This window comes from Apis mellifera, linkage group LG14 (genome assembly GCF_003254395.2).
Source record: "Apis mellifera strain DH4 linkage group LG14, Amel_HAv3.1, whole genome shotgun sequence".
NCBI lineage: Eukaryota > Metazoa > Arthropoda > Insecta > Hymenoptera > Apidae > Apis > Apis mellifera.
Genome location: NC_037651.1, coordinates 9,355,720 through 9,374,726, shown reverse-complemented (window position 1 = coordinate 9,374,726; position 19,007 = coordinate 9,355,720). Strand labels below are relative to the sequence as shown.

At 38.6% G+C, this 19,007-nt stretch overlaps 4 protein-coding genes and 1 long non-coding RNA gene across 7 annotated transcripts; 3 read left to right on the top strand and 2 right to left on the bottom strand.

Moving 5' to 3' along the window:
• Positions 1–9: 9 nt before the first annotated feature.
• On the top strand, positions 10–1,452 carry LOC410547 (pre-mRNA-splicing factor Syf2). The gene is made up of 4 exons (XM_394026.5): positions 10–438; positions 556–696; positions 785–1,080; positions 1,153–1,452. Exons 1-4 carry the CDS (start codon positions 346–348, stop codon positions 1,316–1,318), a joined length of 696 nt encoding a protein of 231 aa, XP_394026.2. The 5' UTR covers positions 10–345; the 3' UTR covers positions 1,319–1,452.
• Positions 1,316–11,592, bottom strand: LOC726947 (TGF-beta-activated kinase 1 and MAP3K7-binding protein 3). Of its 3 annotated transcripts, none has more exons than XM_001122664.5 (10): positions 11,345–11,592; positions 6,385–6,523; positions 4,825–5,341; positions 3,847–4,233; positions 3,526–3,738; positions 2,734–2,885; positions 2,571–2,664; positions 2,193–2,462; positions 1,503–1,559; positions 1,316–1,420 (listed from the first exon to the last, which is right to left on the bottom strand). In XM_001122664.5, the coding sequence occupies exons 2-10, from the start codon at positions 6,490–6,492 to the stop codon at positions 1,395–1,397; spliced, it is 1,824 nt and encodes a 607-aa protein (XP_001122664.2). In that variant the 5' UTR covers positions 6,493–6,523; positions 11,345–11,592; the 3' UTR covers positions 1,316–1,394. The 3 variants fall into 3 exon arrangements, with proteins under 3 accessions (XP_001122664.2, XP_016771592.1, XP_016771593.1); XM_016916103.2 differs by lacking the exon at positions 11,345–11,592 and adding an exon at positions 8,009–8,187 and having other exon boundaries at positions 1,327–1,420; XM_016916104.2 differs by lacking the exon at positions 6,385–6,523 and having other exon boundaries at positions 1,327–1,420; positions 11,345–11,590.
• LOC107965494 lies at positions 6,530–8,002 on the top strand. The gene is made up of 2 exons (XM_016916107.2): positions 6,530–6,651; positions 6,724–8,002. The coding sequence occupies exons 1-2, from the start codon at positions 6,559–6,561 to the stop codon at positions 6,940–6,942; spliced, it is 312 nt and encodes a 103-aa protein (XP_016771596.1). The 5' UTR covers positions 6,530–6,558; the 3' UTR covers positions 6,943–8,002.
• On the top strand, positions 9,354–10,572 carry LOC102655464. Its single transcript, XR_410352.3, has 2 exons — positions 9,354–9,953; positions 10,154–10,572. It is a non-coding gene; the product is annotated as an uncharacterized LOC102655464 (long non-coding RNA).
• Positions 11,593–12,232: 640 nt separating the features above from the next.
• On the bottom strand, positions 12,233–18,838 carry LOC408481 (chloride intracellular channel exc-4). Its single transcript, XM_392027.7, has 4 exons — positions 18,579–18,838; positions 13,968–14,273; positions 13,551–13,877; positions 12,233–13,458 (listed from the first exon to the last, which is right to left on the bottom strand). Exons 1-4 carry the CDS (start codon positions 18,645–18,647, stop codon positions 13,378–13,380), a joined length of 783 nt encoding a protein of 260 aa, XP_392027.1. The 5' UTR covers positions 18,648–18,838; the 3' UTR covers positions 12,233–13,377.
• Between the last annotated feature and the right edge of the window lie 169 nt (positions 18,839–19,007).

The window sequence follows — 19,007 nt, the reverse complement described above, 5'->3', positions numbered from 1 at the left end:
GACGAAAAATCACCTGACTTTTCTCTTGATGCTTCCCACAACGATATCACCGCGCTCTACAAATTGAACGACAGGATCTGCTTATTGCGCTCTCGTTCGCTCGAGAGCAGAAGATCAATTTCAATCGATCCACCACCCACAGAAGTCGGGCAAACGGAGTTCGCCTTTTTTGTCGACGAATCGTAGCTTACTGCCATCTATCGGAACTTCCGGTATACGTGACGCGATGCAACTTACAGTTGATAATGTTTAACCAAACAATTACGTTCTAATCTTTCAATAAGTGACAGAATTATTTCTGACAAGCATATTTTATTTATTTAAGAGTTTATTTAATTTCATTTCATGATGGAGAGTGAAAATACAACTAGTGAGAAATCTCTTGCAGACAAACATGCTGAAAGAATGAAACGTTTACGGGAACTTCACACGAAAAGAGTGAGTAGAAAGTATACCAATTACAATATAACCTATATTTTTTATTTAATTTTATTTATTATATATTTCCATAATTTTTGAAAAAAATATCTCTTACAAAATATTGATTTTATATAGAATGAGGCCAGACAACAAAACCATAAAGAAGTAGTAGAGGAAGATAAAAGGAATAAACTTCCTTCGAATTGGGCATCACGTAAAAGACAAGCAGAATGGATTATACAAGATGAAGCTGCAAGAAAAGCTGCTCAAGAAAAAGTAGATATTATTAAAAAATGATATTATTAGATGATGAATATTATACAGAGTAGAATTATTGAATTTTGAATTGTTATACATTTCGTAGGGAGAAGATTATGAAAGAATGAAATTACTTCATATCGATGCAACGGAAGCAGAACGTATAGCAAGAAAGAAAAAAAATAAGAAAAATCCTGATCCAGGTTTTTCAGATTATGAACAAGCAGCTATTCGTCAATACAATAGGCTAGTAAAAAATATTAAACCAAACATGGATTCGTACGAAGAAGCTAAAGATAAATTAGGTCCAGCTTTTTATGGAGATAAAAATACTATATTACACGGTCTTCACGAAGATAAAAAAGAAGCTATTGACAAAATGGTCGAAGACTTGGAAAAACAGTTAGTATTTCACAGCTTAATGCTTATTACAACGTTCATATAACATTGTAATTCTTCTTCTTCTTTTTCTAGAATTGCAAAGAGAGATAAATATAGCAGAAGAAGAATGCACAATGACGATGCTGATATTGATTACATCAACGAACGCAATGCTAAATTCAATCAAAAATTAGAAAGATTCTACGGTGAATACACGCGTGAAACAAAGCTAAACTTGGAACGGGGTACAGCTATATAATAGGTTGGCTGCAACTTTTTATTTAATTTAAATAGTGATTGTATTTACAGTTTTTATGTTTCCAATGTAATTTACGTTATACCACCCAACTATGCACTGTCCCTAAAAATAAAGCAAATATTTTTTATATCATATGTTATTTTATATTTTTATTCCTATATTGAAAATGTAAAAAATTACTTACGACTTGGGGAAAAGTTATGATGATGTGTAACTCGTATATGGATATCTTGAGTCTCGCCTGTAAATCGTATATTATATACATTTATAATACTCGTATTGCATTTAATACATTTTTATATACTCTCGTATGAAACTTAAAAATTTCAAAAAATTCATTACTTACCAATTTGTGATTATTAACTCGTCAATTACTAAATAACATTAGATTATTAATAATTAGAAAAGAAATAACACTGCAAATATATATGCTAGATTAGTCATGCCTTTACGTTCATCAAAAATAAATTCATTAAAAAAGTAAGAAAAATCATTAAAGTAAAAGATAGCACACATTCGTGCACTTAAGTACGTAATAAATCTATTTTATTTATGCCGTATGTTCATCATTACGTTGTCATTATTACATAATTCCTTCAACGAGCAATTTTACAATAGAAAAGTAATATATCACCTTTGGTTGTATTGCTCCATCACACTATCGGAGTATAGAGATCATATATTTTTCATACATTAATTAATTGTTTGTGAAATATTATTCTGTCATTCTGAGTCATTCTGTCAACTCACAAATGTCACAAAAAAAAAAAAAGAAAAACATGCTGTTAAGACACTGGAGTTTACTATCCCAAAGACGGTGGAGGCGGTGGTAACGAGGTTGTAAGATCCTCTATCGATTTTCCAGAAGTCGTACCTGTGTTTCCGTGATCCATCAACCGTGGCATATCGCATTGCTCGCATTTATTCATCAACGGATGATTATCAAACGTGCACATTCTACAGACCCAAGAAGGCCCGTCTCGTTCTTCTCTGTCAGTATTGTTATCACTTAGTTCCACCGGTTGCCAGGCGGGTGGTTGACTTGGCAAAGGCGGTGGATTGGAGGAACTGACAGAACTCGATGGCAAAGGCTGACCAGTATAAATATGCTGATAAAACTTTTCATTCGTTTCACCCAAAGGTACTGCAAAATAATAATAATAATAATAATAATAATAAATAAATAAATAAAATAACTGAACTATAATATTTTATTTGAAAAAAATATTTAAAAATATAATAAAATCACTACCTCTTGGATCTGACCATTGATCTACTTCATCCGCGAGTCTGTCGCATTCAACTTGTAACTGATAGATCTCGCTTCGTAGCTTTTTTTTTAATTCCTGAAAAATGACGATTGCATAATAATACATCTGTTGAACATCGTCTTAACCGATCTTAATGTTGCATACTTGAGGAGGCATGGAAGAATCAAGAGGCCTCGTGAGAGATTGTAATTCTTTCTTCATCGCTTCGAGTCGTCCTTTCTCGGCTCTCAATTCCCTGGCGAGTCTTTCTTTTCTTTCTAACTGCTCTGCGACCAATTTCTTTTGATGCTCCGCCACTAAAATGCCGTAACACATTTCATTAGATTATTTGGAAGAAATACAATCGGTAGTTTCGTTGGAAAAATATTATTTCATCGTTACGACTTATTTTACAAAAAATTTACACTTGCATATAGCAATGTTCTAATTTGTCAGCGGACATTGCATTGATATAAATTAGCCTCCCGAACCCTTGTCAACGTTTTATTTACACTGTGTGTAAACGATTAAAGGGGAAACACGAAATATGAATTGTAGCGTTCAGGGAACGCGTCAACATCGAGACGACGCTGCTCGTGAGAGGGAAAAGCAGATCAGGTGGTCCACGTAGAGTAACCGCAAGCGTGGCTATGTATAGACGGAGCGTGGGGTCAGGAATGCGTAAATATCGTTCTCAGTGTTACATGCGTGGGCGTAGTATGTGCGACGGAGTGGTTTTCACAGGTAAATATACGTGTACGTAATTCCTACGATATGAGAATTCAGAAAAACAAAGCGAATCGTTTTTACAGGATATAAAAAAGAAAAAAAAAATATATATATATATACATAGTCTATATATACAGTCTATATATATATATACAGTGAATAATAAAAATAGCTCGTCTAAAAGGTTATTTTCAAAGTAGAGAAAGATATAGTCGAGAGGATCTTTACCTTGATTCAACGGCGATCGATTCTGATCAGAATTGGCCGATACGCGTTCACCAATGGGACTGGAGGGCGGCGAGGTCGTCGTCGGTCCTGACGGAGTCGTTGGAAGGCTAATGGAAGGGACGATGTTCGTTGTCGATGGTACGGAAGGTGTGGTCGGGGCGCTCATTGTCGTCGTAGGCCTCGGCAACTGGCTAGGTGGCCCTGCTGGAAGACCTGCAACGTTTTCAATTTTCACAGTCAAAGGATCTTTTTTAGAGATATATTTTTATCTATAGGATTGAAAAGAAAGGAGAAATGAGAGGAGTAAAGTTGAATACAGACCTGGCGGTCTTTGAGGACCGGTCTGTGCCGGCGGTATCAAACTGTTGGGCCTGTTGGGCCCCATCGGAGGCCTGATTCTCGCAGCCGCCACAGTGCCAACGGCTCCCGCCCCGATGCTGATCTGAAGACGACTTTGAAAGCCCCGAGGATCTAGAGAGGAGCTCGAGTAAGTGAGGCTCGAGCCCTGCGATCTGATGTCGATCGGCGGTTGAGGTTCCGAGGATGGGGGCCTCAGCGTCAGACTAACCGAGGTGTAGCTTCGCGTGTGATCGATCTGCGGCCCCGTGTTCACCACGTTCAGTAACGGCTCGGCATAATAAGTCCGTGGATCGAGGGGCAGATCACTTCGTTTACAGGCACCACCGATCGTAGGCACCGTTCGAAAGTCTAAATTGTTGGCCGGGATAAAAAAAAAAGAAAAATATTCCTTGCGTTACTGTGGGCTCGATTAAATAATAACCGCGATCGAAGATTTGATGCAAGATCAAAAGAAGTCGACGGCGTGTTAACAACGCGCGAAGGATTTCTTTCGACTAACGGGCAAACAGGATCTCCACCGCGCGCAAGGCCATCGCGTAACCATCGTGATTGAAAAATCGCTGCCATCGTTGCACGCGGATAAAAAACCTGTTTAATTCTTCCTCGAATATACGATCATAATTAAATTCGAACAATGACGTAACACGCGATCTTGAAAGCATATCGGTTCCAATATTGAGTAAACAGCTTCCTCCGTACCAGCTTCAATACCATTTCTCTCTCTTTTTAACATTCATTACGCTAAAGAATAAGATGTAATATTAAAGGAAGCTGCTCGACTCTGAAACGACCAATGCTTATACCATTCCGCTCGTGTATGCGTGTAATCCTAACCCTACAAACACCGTTCCTTGATCGTTTAAGGGGAATTCCCTATTATCCATCCATCCATCTTCGACTTCCCCTATCTCGGATAATCGACTACCTCTGGATGCGTACCGCGATTGCCAGCAGGGCTACAGGCAACGTTCACGTTCAGCTCGAATCCGGCTGGCTCGTTTCCCGCGTTCTGGACTTTGTTAAGGCAATTGGTCGAGTCGCTGGCTGCTGTGCAATCGTCGAAGAAACCGCGTGTCGTACAGACGGCGGGCGCCGAGGAGGGGGTGGTGGACGCGTTGTTAGCCGCGATCGGCGAGGAGGCCGACACGGCAGCTGCTCGTGTACAGGCGACAGGGCAACGCCGCGCCATACCGATGTCCAGCGATGCCGGCCTGTGCGGCCGCGTGTTGGTGGTGGGGGCGGTGGCGGAGGTGGTGGGGTTGCTCGCGGCGCAACCGCGCTGCGCCTGATTCACGGAACAGCAACGTTGTTGCGCAGCCACGTGGTTCGCTCGTTGTTGGTGCTGTTGCTGCTGGAGGATGCCGCAAAGTACAGCCGGTGGGAACGCACCCGGAGACTGTCGTGACTCTTGGGTGGCACGAAGACTTCTCGCGCATGTCTCCCGATCGTGGCTGTTCTGCAATGAACAGATGCACACTGGGTCAGCCAATTTCCGGACGCCGAGCTCAACCGGGCAGGGTTTTGTAACAATTTTCTCCTGGATCCCAGCAACGGACGATTAAACGCTCCTCGTTGCTCTCAAACAACGACTCTTCGACTTTACTTTATTCCTCCCGGAGGAGGAGGATCGATGCCAGTTAACCGTTTGCGGTCCGATTAAGTTAAGGCCATTCTGCTTCTGGTTGCAATCGACGCATACATGGTAAGTCTGCTGTAATCGAAGTTTGCCGAGAAGTTGTTTGCAAGAGAAAGATAGACCGCAAAGGGTTAAATGTAGCGAGGCATCGGCGCGGTCCTTGACAATTCTCGGCGGACAGATAGGGACGATAGTTGTGAGATTTCCTGGCTTTCCTATGTTTCGCGGTGACGGAAACACGTGGTGGGCAAACACGTTTTTGTTATCGGGACGCGACTTTCAGCCGACTGGAAATCCCAGAACTTCTCCAACGCGAATACGAGAGAATTGAAATTATATTGTTTAGTGCGGTCAATCTTTGCTGATTAAGAAACGCTATATATACATATATATATATATATATATGTATATATATGTATATATATTTTTCCGAATGCGGAATTAGAGAAAAACCAAATGGTCAACACAAAGGACGTCTATGTACACACAGGTTCCACGCTCGTGCAATGAGAGAGGAAATTTATGCCTGTTAATTTGCGATGCAGGAATGTTAAGATGCTCGTTGAAGTGGTGTGCGTCGTGTGGTTAGTCGTTATGATGATGATGATCGTTTCTTTTTTTTTTTTTTAGCATTGACTTTTGGATGAGCGAAAACGAACAAATCTCTCTAAACTGAGGTTAAACTGAGGCACACTGTGCAATCAAGAAGGAGCCCTTCCCGGAAAACTCGATCCAACCCAAGTAAGGATCGTTTTACGATCGCAAATTTCTTCCTTCTTTTAATTAATTCTTTTCTGGATCGAAGTTTCCGGGAGACCAGCGATATAGGAGCGATATATCTGGCGGACAAAGAGCACCTATACCTGGGCGATGCACTGGGAAACGACGTGATCAGGGAGCGCAGGGAACTGCTGCTTCAGCTCATGGAACAGCTGCATGATAGCGATGTTAGAGCAATGGCACTCCCCCATCGTGGGCCCCCATCCTCCTGGCAAGGCCTACCTGTGGGTGCCAGGTCTCTTGTTACACAAGTTTCTATGATTCGTCCAAGGAACAAATGCGCCCACAGCCGATTGGTCGATCGTCGCAGCGGTGGGGAGGTGTCGATCGAGCGCGGCAAATTCGCCGAGGTAAAGTGAAAATGAGAACGGGGCGCGCCGAATAAATCGATTTATCGATGATATTTTTTTCTAAACGTGCAGCACGCTCACGAGTACGTGTTGCGCGAGAGACAAACGAGACCGGGAGAAGGTGGAATCCCGGCAAGATGGTCGAAATTTTGTAGTTTAGTGGATAAACGATTTGGATGGCCTCCAAATACGACGTTTCTTGCAATTTCGTGTCAGTGCGCGAAAGTGTTTCAAATTATTCAAACCACGGATGAGTGGACGGGGATGCGATTAATGGAGACAAAATCGTGAGAAAATGAAAAGGTGAAGACCGTGGAACCTGCCGGGGCAAATCGCCTCACTTGTTGGAGACGAGATGAAATATTACGCGTGATCGTGCGTTCAATCCTCTTAATTATAGCGAAGGCCACACCAAAATCTTCGATCCGTGTACGTGCGACTCCTCAAGTTCCCAGATTTTCTTTAATTTCTCCAACGCTTCGATCCTTCTCTCCTTTTCTTTTTTTAATTTTTATTTCCAATTTCTCGGCCTCTCTCTCTCTCTCTCTCTCTCTCTCTCATAGGAAAAGGGAAAAAGGGAACGAGAGCATTTCCGCTTTTGATGCGCCATTCATTGTTTACTGTTCGACCCATTTTTCAACAGGATTCAATTCGCCCGATACCTGATGTTTACACACAAGATACGTCAATGAAAATCTTTTGCCCTTTCGCTAGCGTTGTATTGTTGATTATCAATCATCCTTCTCCATCGATATTTGTGTACGTGTAGCGTGATCCGTATTTCGATTCGTGGTCGATTTCAAACGAGATTAAAATTCCAAGAAAATCGTACAGCGATGGTTGGAGGGAAAAACTGTTCCAATAGGATTTTACGAGTCGATTGCACAAAGAGACACCCGTTACGTTACGGAATTGGCAGCGAGTAAAGAAACGGTGGACACCTGTGCCGCGTGGCACGTAGGAGTGCCACATAATTAGCCGGCACTGCGCGTGCCACGCTCCCACGCGTGCGCGCATGCGCTCACCTCTCCGCGTAAGCGCATCGTCGCAACGAAAAATTTAGGATTCTCGATCGATCTTTCCAACCGCCTTATCGAGTTATGAGCCAAGAAAAGGAAAGAATTTCTTGGCGATTCAATACTTTTCATACTCCGTCGACTCCCTTTGCAAAAATTACAATTTACGGTTTAGTAATAGATAAAAGAAAAAAAGAAACGTTAAAAGCTATCGTGAACAAAAAAGAAAAGACGCCGTAATGTTAAATCTCGAGGAAGTATATATTATTATTAACGTCCGAAGAGGAGGAAAATTCGCGAGGAAATCGCGTTTAAAAGCATAAGATTGAAAACCAACGTACCGTCCGACTCGCAGCCACTCCTACGCATTTTCGATCGTGGATGCGTTAAGGCCGTGCCGAAAATCCAGAAAAAGCGAGTGGAGAGAGGGTTGTTCGCTCGATCGGAAGAAACTAAGAGGTTAGAAGCTTTTGCGAGTGCAATTCGCACTTGGCACCCAGCCACGTGAGAGAATAAAGTCCTAGGTAGAATTAATAATTTCGACTCTCTTTCTTCCGTTGCCTAGCACCTGGCGGCACCCGGCATGTCAGCTGAGCGAGCCATCGATCAGAGAGAAAACTGTTTATTGGCACGCGGCCGTACGTTTCTTCGAGCTCTCCGATTAGAGAGCGTTCGCCCTAATCGGGCTATCTTCTTTTGAACAACCACGTTACTTTCTAACAGCCGCGGTTTTCTTAATCGCGTCCCGAATCGGGCGAACGAAACGTTTAAAAAAAAAAAAAAACGCATTCTCGTCGAACAATATCTATGAATCCTTATTAATTTTTTTTTACCATTCTTCTTGTAGACAGATACACAGAGATGTATTTTTTCGTGTTCCAAGATCGTGTTATAAATGTAGAGCGTTACAAAGTTACAGTATTCGCGTCACTTTGTATCTGTCACGCGTTTTTGCTGGCTCTGTCCGGCAACGTCTGCCAGACGGTCGGCCGTTCGACACGCAAATGACGAAAATGCAAATAAACGCGAGTGGGCAGGTACTCGATGCGGAAATGCAACAGTGAATCGAATTCGTTCCGACCCCGTCGACGATCGTGCAAATCGAGCTCGCCTCCCTTTGCCAAACCTGATCGATTCGATGGAAAATGTTCATGCACGTGTGTACATGCTTTTTCGACGATAACGCGACGGCGTTATTGCACGTTTATTCTTACAAAAGCGGGATTCGACGACGGAATGGACAGCGTGGCCGCGCGCCGCTGTTTCGATCGGGAGCGGAACGAATATATTTTTCCCTTGGCCCGAGAGCAAAGGAGAAGCGTGTTTTAATTGCACCAGACACGCAGGATGTTTCTATCAGTGACACAGAGGGGATTTTAAGAGGGGAACGAGAACGTCGTCGGTCGGGACAGGCGAAAAAGGAAAAGCGGAATTCCAACATGCCGGGAAGATATTTGTGTCATGAAATACCCAGGAGACACAGCGTGGCTGTTTTCGTCTACTCCTGGCAATGCAGGGAAAAGCAAATTCCACGAGTATTTTCACGCATTTGGAATAATTTCTCCATGTTTCTTTTTTCTATATATCCTTTCACTCCCGTTTCCCGATTTTCCTTCGTTTAATCGTTCTTCCAATAATCTCTGTCGCGCTGCCGAACGAATCGTTTTTTCCGCCCTAAAAATGACAATTTATAAATCGATAAAAAAAAAAAAAAAAAATCTGGTCAATAGACGAATAAAGAATCGTTACGATTGTTATCAATTTCAACGTGATGATTATATATTAAACGTGTACAAACTATAGAAAATTATTCTATGCAAGTTGTAGTCGACACCTGTTGCTTCATAAAGCCGCATATCCATCGGACGGTATAGCAACATATATGCGCGACGCGACATTATATAAATGCGCGTTAAGAATATCGGAAAAAATTTTCAAAGGTTAATAACGATAATTGTTTTTATTCGCAAAAAAAGAGCCGACGCGTCTTTTATTCGCGCAATTATTTACATTTCCAGTCACGAGAACGAGATATGCAAATTATCGAGCTTGCCAATAACTTGTCGTTTTACGCGCAATATTTTAGAACTGCATGAAAGCACGGTAATCATGGCCGACTGAAACTACTACGAGCAAAAGAAAAAAAAAAAAGAAAAAAAAAAAGAAAAAAAAAGAGGAAAAAGTACGTCGAGCTTAGTGGCAGACAAAAATAAGGAACCAAGAATAATAATTGACGGGGGACGCAACGCTAACGTTAAGCAGAGCTACGATAAGTTACGCCTCGAGGTAAAAATAAACACTATCCTGAAAATAATATTATACTTTTTTTCACGTAGAAAAACGTCAGCGTTAACCGCATTACATTAACCTTTCGAATATCGATCGCCGATTCCGCCGAGTCTTTTTCTTGCGATTCGTCTCTTTTCCATTTTTCCAACTCTAAAGTGATTTAAAAAAAATTTATATCCGATATCCGGTTGTTGCAGATTATTTGGAATTCAGGGCGATCGATAACGCGAGAAGACGATCAGTTGACACAGTGTGAACGCGCCTTTATGCGTATATATACACACACACAGTATCAGATATGCCTGATATGACGTTAGTCTTCTTTACGATTTCGATAATTTGCATACATCCGTAAAACTTGTTTATTAACTGCTAAACAGCTTTTTCACGCTATTATAAATATCGTTGACCTTTAAATTCCGTTTCCACATGTGCCAAAAAATTTAAATTTCAATCTTCCGATCGAGAGTCCGGATAGTCAGGATAATTGCTAAAGAATCAACACCGATTAATTATATCAAAGATTACAAAATATCGTAGTTATTAAAAAAAATAGTTACATAACTTGAAGCAAACATTAAGCTTATGTAAATAAATATTATCTTTGTTGTTACGATACATAGAGTTCAAGTGTTTACTTTCCCAATGACTGTTCAAAACGAGACTTTTTTAACCGACTAACCATTACTGTACAGTTTTTAAATCGAATAATAACACGTCAGAACAGTTAAAATCGTTGATGAAGATTAGAATTCATATCGAAATCAATCGACCCGGTTCCTTTTACGTTTGCGATACGCTCGAAAAAAATAAAATTATAACAATCCTTTACTTTTGAAAATACCTATAGAAAGCTCATTAAAACGAGCAACGATATTTCCTTGTTTAACAAACGACTTGAAGAAAGACTAAATTTCACATACTATGATAATGTATGTAAATAAAGAAAAAAAACAATATATAGAAATAGAAATGATTAACGAAAGTTGATCATCGATCAACAAAAAGATTGACATTTGTCTCCAAGTTACCAAGTATTACGGTAATTCGAAAATCAACGCCTCTATCGATTAGAAAACCAGAATAAAAGTAAAAACTAAATAAGAAGAATATTCGATGTATCATGTGCTTATCAATGAAAATCAATCGATACGAATATATCGTTAATATATCATAATACTCGATACAATCTGATATATTTCATTGCATGGAACAAACCAAGCTAAAAATTAAATTATACTTCCGTTTCCATTCTTATTGACTTTATATTTTTTCTACTATTGATATTGTGAAATTCAAAGAACAAAGGAATTCGAAAAGTCAAATTAAATTTGAATTATATTACTTTAATGTATAATTCAATTTCAAATCGTAAGCTTGAAACTCACCGGACGGCAACCATTGGAAATGTCCAACGAACGAGAAACCAGTAATCGTTCACTTCGAACACTTGATAAAAACACTTTGTAAATGCCGCAATTTTATTCACGTATTTAAAAGTGAAATTTCAATTGTCACTGTACAGACACGCGGATAATAGTAACTTTTCAGTCGTTTTCGAAGATTTTAAGACACGAACAAGCGGCGACCGTCCGTTGGGACCACTGATCAGCTGTGCACTGCGTACTGAAACGACATTAATCGATTGAAAAACTATATGAATTCAAATGTTTTTTATTTAGCAAAAATATTTCTATATCTCTTCAAATATTTCAATCCAATTTATTATTTATTCATTTTCGAACAATCGTATGAAAGTTTGGATTTTTAAATATCAAAATAAAAGAAGTTTTATTGATCGCGTAGTCAAAATGGCCGCTCATACGACAAGTGCTTCCCTATTTATGAATGGAAGACACGTCGTAATAATCAGTATCAGTCTCAAGGAAAGGGAAGCAGTATGCTATTTTAAAACTTATACGAATAGATAGCAACGTCGTTAAGATAGACATATTTTCATTTTCATTTTTAGAAAATTCTATTCTATCATGATGTAGAAAATATATTTTCCAAATTTTTGTTTTGGAAATGAACAAGATATTAAAAAATATCTATAAACTTAAAAGTCAATGTAAATATTGATATATTCGTTTCTACAAGTATAAACCAAAATAGTACAATATATATAATAGTTATAATAACGATTTACAATATAATAATAGTAATAATAGTACAATAACTAATATAAAATACCGAATTTGTTAGATTTCTGAATAATATTGATAATGAAAAGTAAGCACTGGCTGTTTTCAAGTAATGATTTTTTTTCTTTATCATTACTAGAGATTAATATCTGCAAAGAAATTTGCAATGATCATATCACAAATTCTTTGTATTTTTGGATTTTTCTGACTGACTGTAGCGACTGTAGAAATTGGAAGAAACGTATGCACTATAATTTATTCAAATATGATTATATAAAAAATATTTTGAATACACAAAAGAATAGGAAGTTTATCATTACGTGAATTACACGAGACTAGAACTTTTCTTATATTCAAATTGAGGTTGATATACTGAATACAATATAATGTAAACAATGTCAGTTAAAGAATAAACCATCATTAACTCAGTTTATTGATTAGTCGTTAGATCGTTATGATAAATACAACGTAGTTTCCAGAAAACAAGAGAAAAATGATAGAAAGAAATATATATACGAAATATATATTAATTTGAACAAATATCGATCATCCAATTCAAATGCATACGTCTCTCTCGTATTTTCTACTCGTGTTAACATTAAACTCGCCATCAAAAACATTGAAATACGTTATCTTTAAAAAGGAAAAAAAAAAAAAAAAAAAAAAAGATACGTTAGCTTCGATCTAAAGTATATGTAAAACATTAAAATACTTTTTCTAAAAATAACGCTATTCATATGAAATATTACGTATGAGATGCATACGTAGCAGAGAAAAAAAAAAAGAAAAATGGAAAGAAAGGAAAGGAAAAAAATTGTTTAAATTTTCTGGATTACGCTTACACATTTCGTTTCTCGAAAGCCTTAATACACTCGTATATGTAATCCTCTACTCTGTTTTTTCTGCGGTAAAAAAGCTACTCGTTCTGCATCAGTTTAGGCCATAAAAGAGTCGACGATAATTTGTCAAATATATATATATACGTAGCAAAAATTTATATTGAATCGGTGTAGCCGAATCGGCACGGATCAAATCCAGATAGATAGAACCTTTTCTTTTCTTTTTTTTTTTAAGAGTACTTCTGACAAATAATGAACTCTTCCCGCAGAATTCATTCCTTGAATGGAAGAACTGGAACTTTTGTAAAAAAAAAAAAAAAAAATGTATTTTGCGTGCCACACTTGTTCTCACACTTATTTGCTTATTTTCTACACCGATGTCGAGGACTTTTCTACGTCAAAGTAACGAGATCGTAGACCCGACGGCAGAGGTCCAGCCTAGTCGTCGTTGACTTCGATCGGGATACTGGTTGTGAACGTCGGAGTCTCTAGTTCTTCGTGCTTTTTCATTTTCATGCTCTGAAACGAGACGATGCAATATAATTTCAATAAAGTACAAATTGAGTCGAAAAAGATAGAAAAAAGAGATTCTCTTAATAAATTTATTCAACCTGCTGTAACTTATAGTGATTAATAATATCCTGATCAGCCGGACAACTCTGCAAAAACGCGTCCAGCCTGTACATGTGGTGCATATATCGCCAGAGATGCACCAGAGTCTCGGGGATCTCAAAATCCGCGAAATATTTGCCGGCCACCCTGATGTGTTGAAGCCGTGGCATAAGCTCGCAATCGAAACAGCACATCGTGTCGCCTGTGAGGAAACGGGTGCCCTTACGGCCCAGATGCTCGTCGATTTTGCGTAAGTGAGCCATCAGGGACGAGGATTTCGGATCTTTGTCCTTGTCCTTCGCGTTCAACAACAACAGTTTCAATTTCTAAAACAGAAATACGCGCGTGCGTGTACGATACGTCGAGAAAGTAGCGAGCAAGTATAAGTGTTGGCGGCCATTGCTTTGGAAACGTACGCTGAACAAGTTCTCGACAAGGGTAGCCACTTCTTTATCCTGCACGAACAGATTATGCCCACCGGGAATGTTCTTCATGATGTGCCGCTCGATCTTCTCGTTTTCCAATATCGCGTCGCCGTTATCGATTAAGATTGGCGGGGGCGTTGCCTGAAAGTTGGTGCGGAAATCGGGCGGCGGTTTCTGCATGTCGACCGTGGTCACTTTCAGCGAAATCGTTTTCAACTCGGCGAGAAGGTACAAGTCCATGAAGTACTCTTGGCAGAAGAGGCACGCGCCCTTCCGGCGACCGTCGATCGTCGAGGCCTGGAAAAAAAATATATACGCATTGTCAATTAAATTAATCAACAATATCGATCGATTCTTTCACGATCGATTCTTCTCTTGATTTTTTTCTTTTAATAAAATTATAGAATAAATAAAAGTTTCGTCGAACGATATCTATTTTCTCCAGTTGATCGAGCAAATTGAGAGTATCTAGCGTACTCGCTCCGCTCTCATTTTCTCGATGTCACGGTTTATTTATTCCCCTCGATGACGCACCCTGCTTTCTTTCTTACTAAAAGATACTACGAAGAAGCTTTACTTCGCATATATGTGTATATATATATATATATATATATATATATATATACACAGCTATAAAAAGAAATTCATTTTATTTAAACTCGTTAGAATATAATAAAAAAAATCGTATAACACAAGTTTATTTGCATGCTGTAAAATTTTTAAAAATAAAAATTCTTGTATGGCACAATAATTACAATTATTATTATTATTATTATACATAATAATTATAATTATGAAAAAGAGAAAGAAAAAAAAAGTAGTACGAAATTTAATTAAACTGATAATTGGCAATGTGCCAGTTCCTATTAAAAACGTCATTTCTATTTTCATTTTTCAGAAACTGAAAATGAAAAAAAAAAAAAAAAAAATTATCACATTTCGATTTCGATCGTCAACGACATCCACCAAGTGAACATCCAGCAACCATTGCGTGCGTTTTTTTTAATGAAAAGAAAGAACCAATTCGAATAGTTGATATTCACGTGGCTGATTATTTTTTCCACGATGACGTAACTCCGACCTCCAAGTTTTAAGAACGAATGATGCGAGCAAGTTGTGCCTTGATCCTCGAGAAACGAGCTTGGTCACTTGCCGCGTTGTCCGTGCGCGTTGGCAATTTTTTGACCAAGGTCAAAAATGTAACCTTTGTGCCAGGTCAGTTCCGTGTTTTTCTTTTCCGAAAAGAACAACGAATAGCGGATTAACAAGTAGCAATTAACAATTGTAAATATTAAAGAAATTATATAAATCGTAATCGTGAAAAAAAAACAGATATTTCTCGATAGAATAAACAACAAGTTAAACGCGCAAGTATCGATCAATTAAGGAAAACACGAGGAGAGGAGATCCGTGTCATCAAACACGAATGACGTGGAAAGCGTGGCGACCTTAGATCAAATGTCACCAAGTGATCGAACGTCTTCCATCTTCCAAATATAATAATAATAATAATCTTCGTTGCCTCGTTTTTTCTCTCGAACGATGTTAAAAATTTATATATCTAGCGGCGAACGTGAACGAACCGCGTATCGACAAATTTTGCTGTCCAACAAGCAAATGTAAACGGGCCGAATATGAGAAGCTATACCGGCTGGAATATTCGAGCGAAGCAAATTCCTGATTCCTCTCCTCCTGAAATAAGCGAGTTTCTCCGCGCATCGGTACACGGGATTCCCGTTTCAATTTGACCGGCGAACAGAGACTTATAGAACGTATCAAGCGGTTTTCGAACGCTCTCTCGCTCTTTTGCCTGCGATGCACACGCGATTAGAATACTTGGCTTCGGCGTATCGGCGTATAGAAGAGGACGAAATGTAAAAAGGAAGAGAACAATGCTTACGGACGTACAACACGCACACACGTCATCGCAAGCAAGCAAGTTGCTGTATAATGCACAGCATATGGTAAATAGGCGAATATAATAAAAGCCAATGCCTATCGTTGACACGTGAGCGTTAATGAGTATAATTTCCTTAAAATATATATCCTTTTATGTATCGCTATTTCTCTTTTTTTCTTCGTTACATATATATAATATGCATAAATTAAATGTACAATTCGATTGAAAACTTTAGCTTTAAAAAATTGTATTAAATCGTAGAAAGATTTTTTGCACGTCTGTTAATTCGAAACAACTTATTTCCAAGGCATAATTCCATCTATCTACTCCTCTAACCGAGAACCCTCGTAATGACCTTAAGAAAGATTAAGCCGCAACATCTGATCGATTTTTTATAACCGCATTCGGTCACACGATACTTCCCTATGCACGGTGGTAGAATATTTGCACGCATTATTTCATTATTCGCGAATAAATTAAATTATCGTAACATAACCGTTCGTCTGACTTTTTTTCCCCTCCCCTCATTGGTCATTCATTGGCCGAGCAGTTTTCACAGGTATACGCAAATAAAAACTAAGAAGAATGACTAATCTTCGAGATGGAGACGATATTAACAGTTAAAGGATTTTCATGGTCACCGAGGGACCGATGCAAAGTAATCGGGAAGGTAAAGAGAGAATGATGGCGGACGGAGAAGAGGGAGGAAGGGAAGGGGGTTAGCTGTTTACGCACGGGGGAAAGCCAGAAGGCGAGGAAAGCGGAAGGTAAAGGAGTTCATCGTTTAACGGTAGAATCTTGAGGACCTCGTCGAGCTCCCCGTCCGTTTCATCCCGTTTGACACACTTACGAAGACCTCGCATGATCGCCTTCCGAGTGCAAGGTCGGCTAGTTGCCATTAAATCTCTTCTCGTAATGAACATTGTTGCTTATCTCTCGTTCCCGTAGGGTTCTACTTATAATAGAACCCTTCTCTCGCCTTATTTCGCTTTGTCTCTCTTTGTCTCTCTTCTGGGTCGATGTGCGATTAAAAAAAATTCAGCAGCATTCGAAGCATGAAAATCAGGCTCACGGAAGAACGTGCAATTTCAAATTTCTTTTAAAAAATTCTATTCAAATTTAAATGTATTATATTTTCAATTCTATTTGCGAAAAGTTTAAATTCGTTTTTTTTTTTGTGATATTTTTACAATTTCGAACAATATCTTTAATCGGGAAAATCTTGATAACAGTTTGATAATTAAATATTCTTGCGAATGATCTCATAAGATGTGTTGTGAAATAAATTCCGATACATTCTTCTGCTTATTTATTTTTATTACGATCCAGTAATGATAAGAAGAAAATTGTTTATGAGAAAATATTTCTAACACAATTGTACTTTCGGTCGGGTAGATGCGATAAGATTAGCGTTTGACATTGCCTGAAATAGCGAAGGCTTGATTAGAAGCAACACACAGGTGAAGCAAATCCGAGGCCGGATTCAGTCGATCCGATTGGCGAAAGTTTAATCGACAACTCGTAATTGGACAATCGAAGGAAGCCTCTTTCCCTCTAAGGAGATGTTTTCCCAGAAAATGTGGTGAAAGAACGTTCCGAGAAATGGAATCGAGTTCGTTCTCGATTAAATCCAACGTATGTTGTATGAATCTATGACGATTATCTATTGTTGCTCCGAAAGATAATATCTGTGATACGATATAAAAAAATTTAATTTCAAAAGAGAGTTAATAGATTTGGATTATATTTTCGTTATCTTTCCGATTATGAAAATCGAAGAGCAAAAGTTAATTTTCACGATACATGTCTATTTTTATCGCTAATTACAAGAACGGAGAGCGGAACCTTCCAGCCATTATTTTCTTATCCTTCGCTTGGTTATGTGTGAATGCTTCTAATCTCGTTAAATTAATATATGACCCGTGCAAATACATCGTTGTGGTCGTAGAATGTCTATAATAAATGTGCGAATTTGTTATATTTTCAGTGACGAATTACGCGGGAAAAAGTAGTCACGAAAAATAATAAACGCGATACGCGTAAAAGCGAATAAATACATTATCGTGAAAATATACTCCAAGATAAAGAATCGATCATTTCTTTCTTCTAGAGAAGAATCAATGACGTAGAAAACGCGGTCAACCAGAATCTCATTTATATGTATATATATATATATCTATTTTTATTGGCGTTATGTTGATTTCTTTGCAACAAATGGTTCCGTATAAATTCCTCGATGTCTCTTGTGCTTTTATTTTAATTAATCATCGAGGAATACGAAAAGCTTTCGAACAATGCCTACGTTCCACCATATTCGAAAAGCATATTATAAAGTTCAACTTATCGAAATCGAGTCACCTGATTGATCGATGATTTGTTCAAATAACTAAGCCACTAAAAGGGTGAAGAAAATAAAAGATGAAAGAAGCGGTTGGACGCTACTTGCAAACGATCAATGGTCACTGAGAGCAGCTTCTTTATTTTCGAAACGGTAAACGATGCACACGGATCTTTGTCACAGATGATTGTTTCGGTGGCGTTCCTAATCAGCAAATGGGGAAAAAAAAATATTGAAAAGAAGAGGAAAATACAAGAAGAAACCAGTCGTTTGTTCCACGCCCATATCGTGCACGAAACGATCGCCTTTTTTTCCTATCTCTTCCTTCTTCCCCGTCTTTACTTCACGCGTGGTACAAACTCACCTTGATAATCAGCTCGATCTCAGGTACGTCACCGTTGCTTGTACCGTTCTCGTGACTGTCGTCCGCCATTCTTTAATTATGAGTTTCTTGTTTAGAAGAATAGCACTTTTTCTCGTTCTCCGCAGTTCACTATCGAATAGGATAGGTACCTCCCTTCTTCAACGATTAACTGCAACAGAACGCGATGGAAGCTCGCGGAATACTGACGCAGCGCGTGCCTCGCCACGTTCACGACAATAGCGCCTCACCACGGAACAGTTCTCAATTCTCCGTTATTGATTTCAGTCGGTATTCTAGTAAACTTTTATTCCAATATTTTATAATATTCATGAAAGCAATTAAATTACTGAAATAAATAAATATGCATTTAAATATGTATGTATAATTAATATATAATTATCGTAAAAATATAAATCATAAATAGAAATA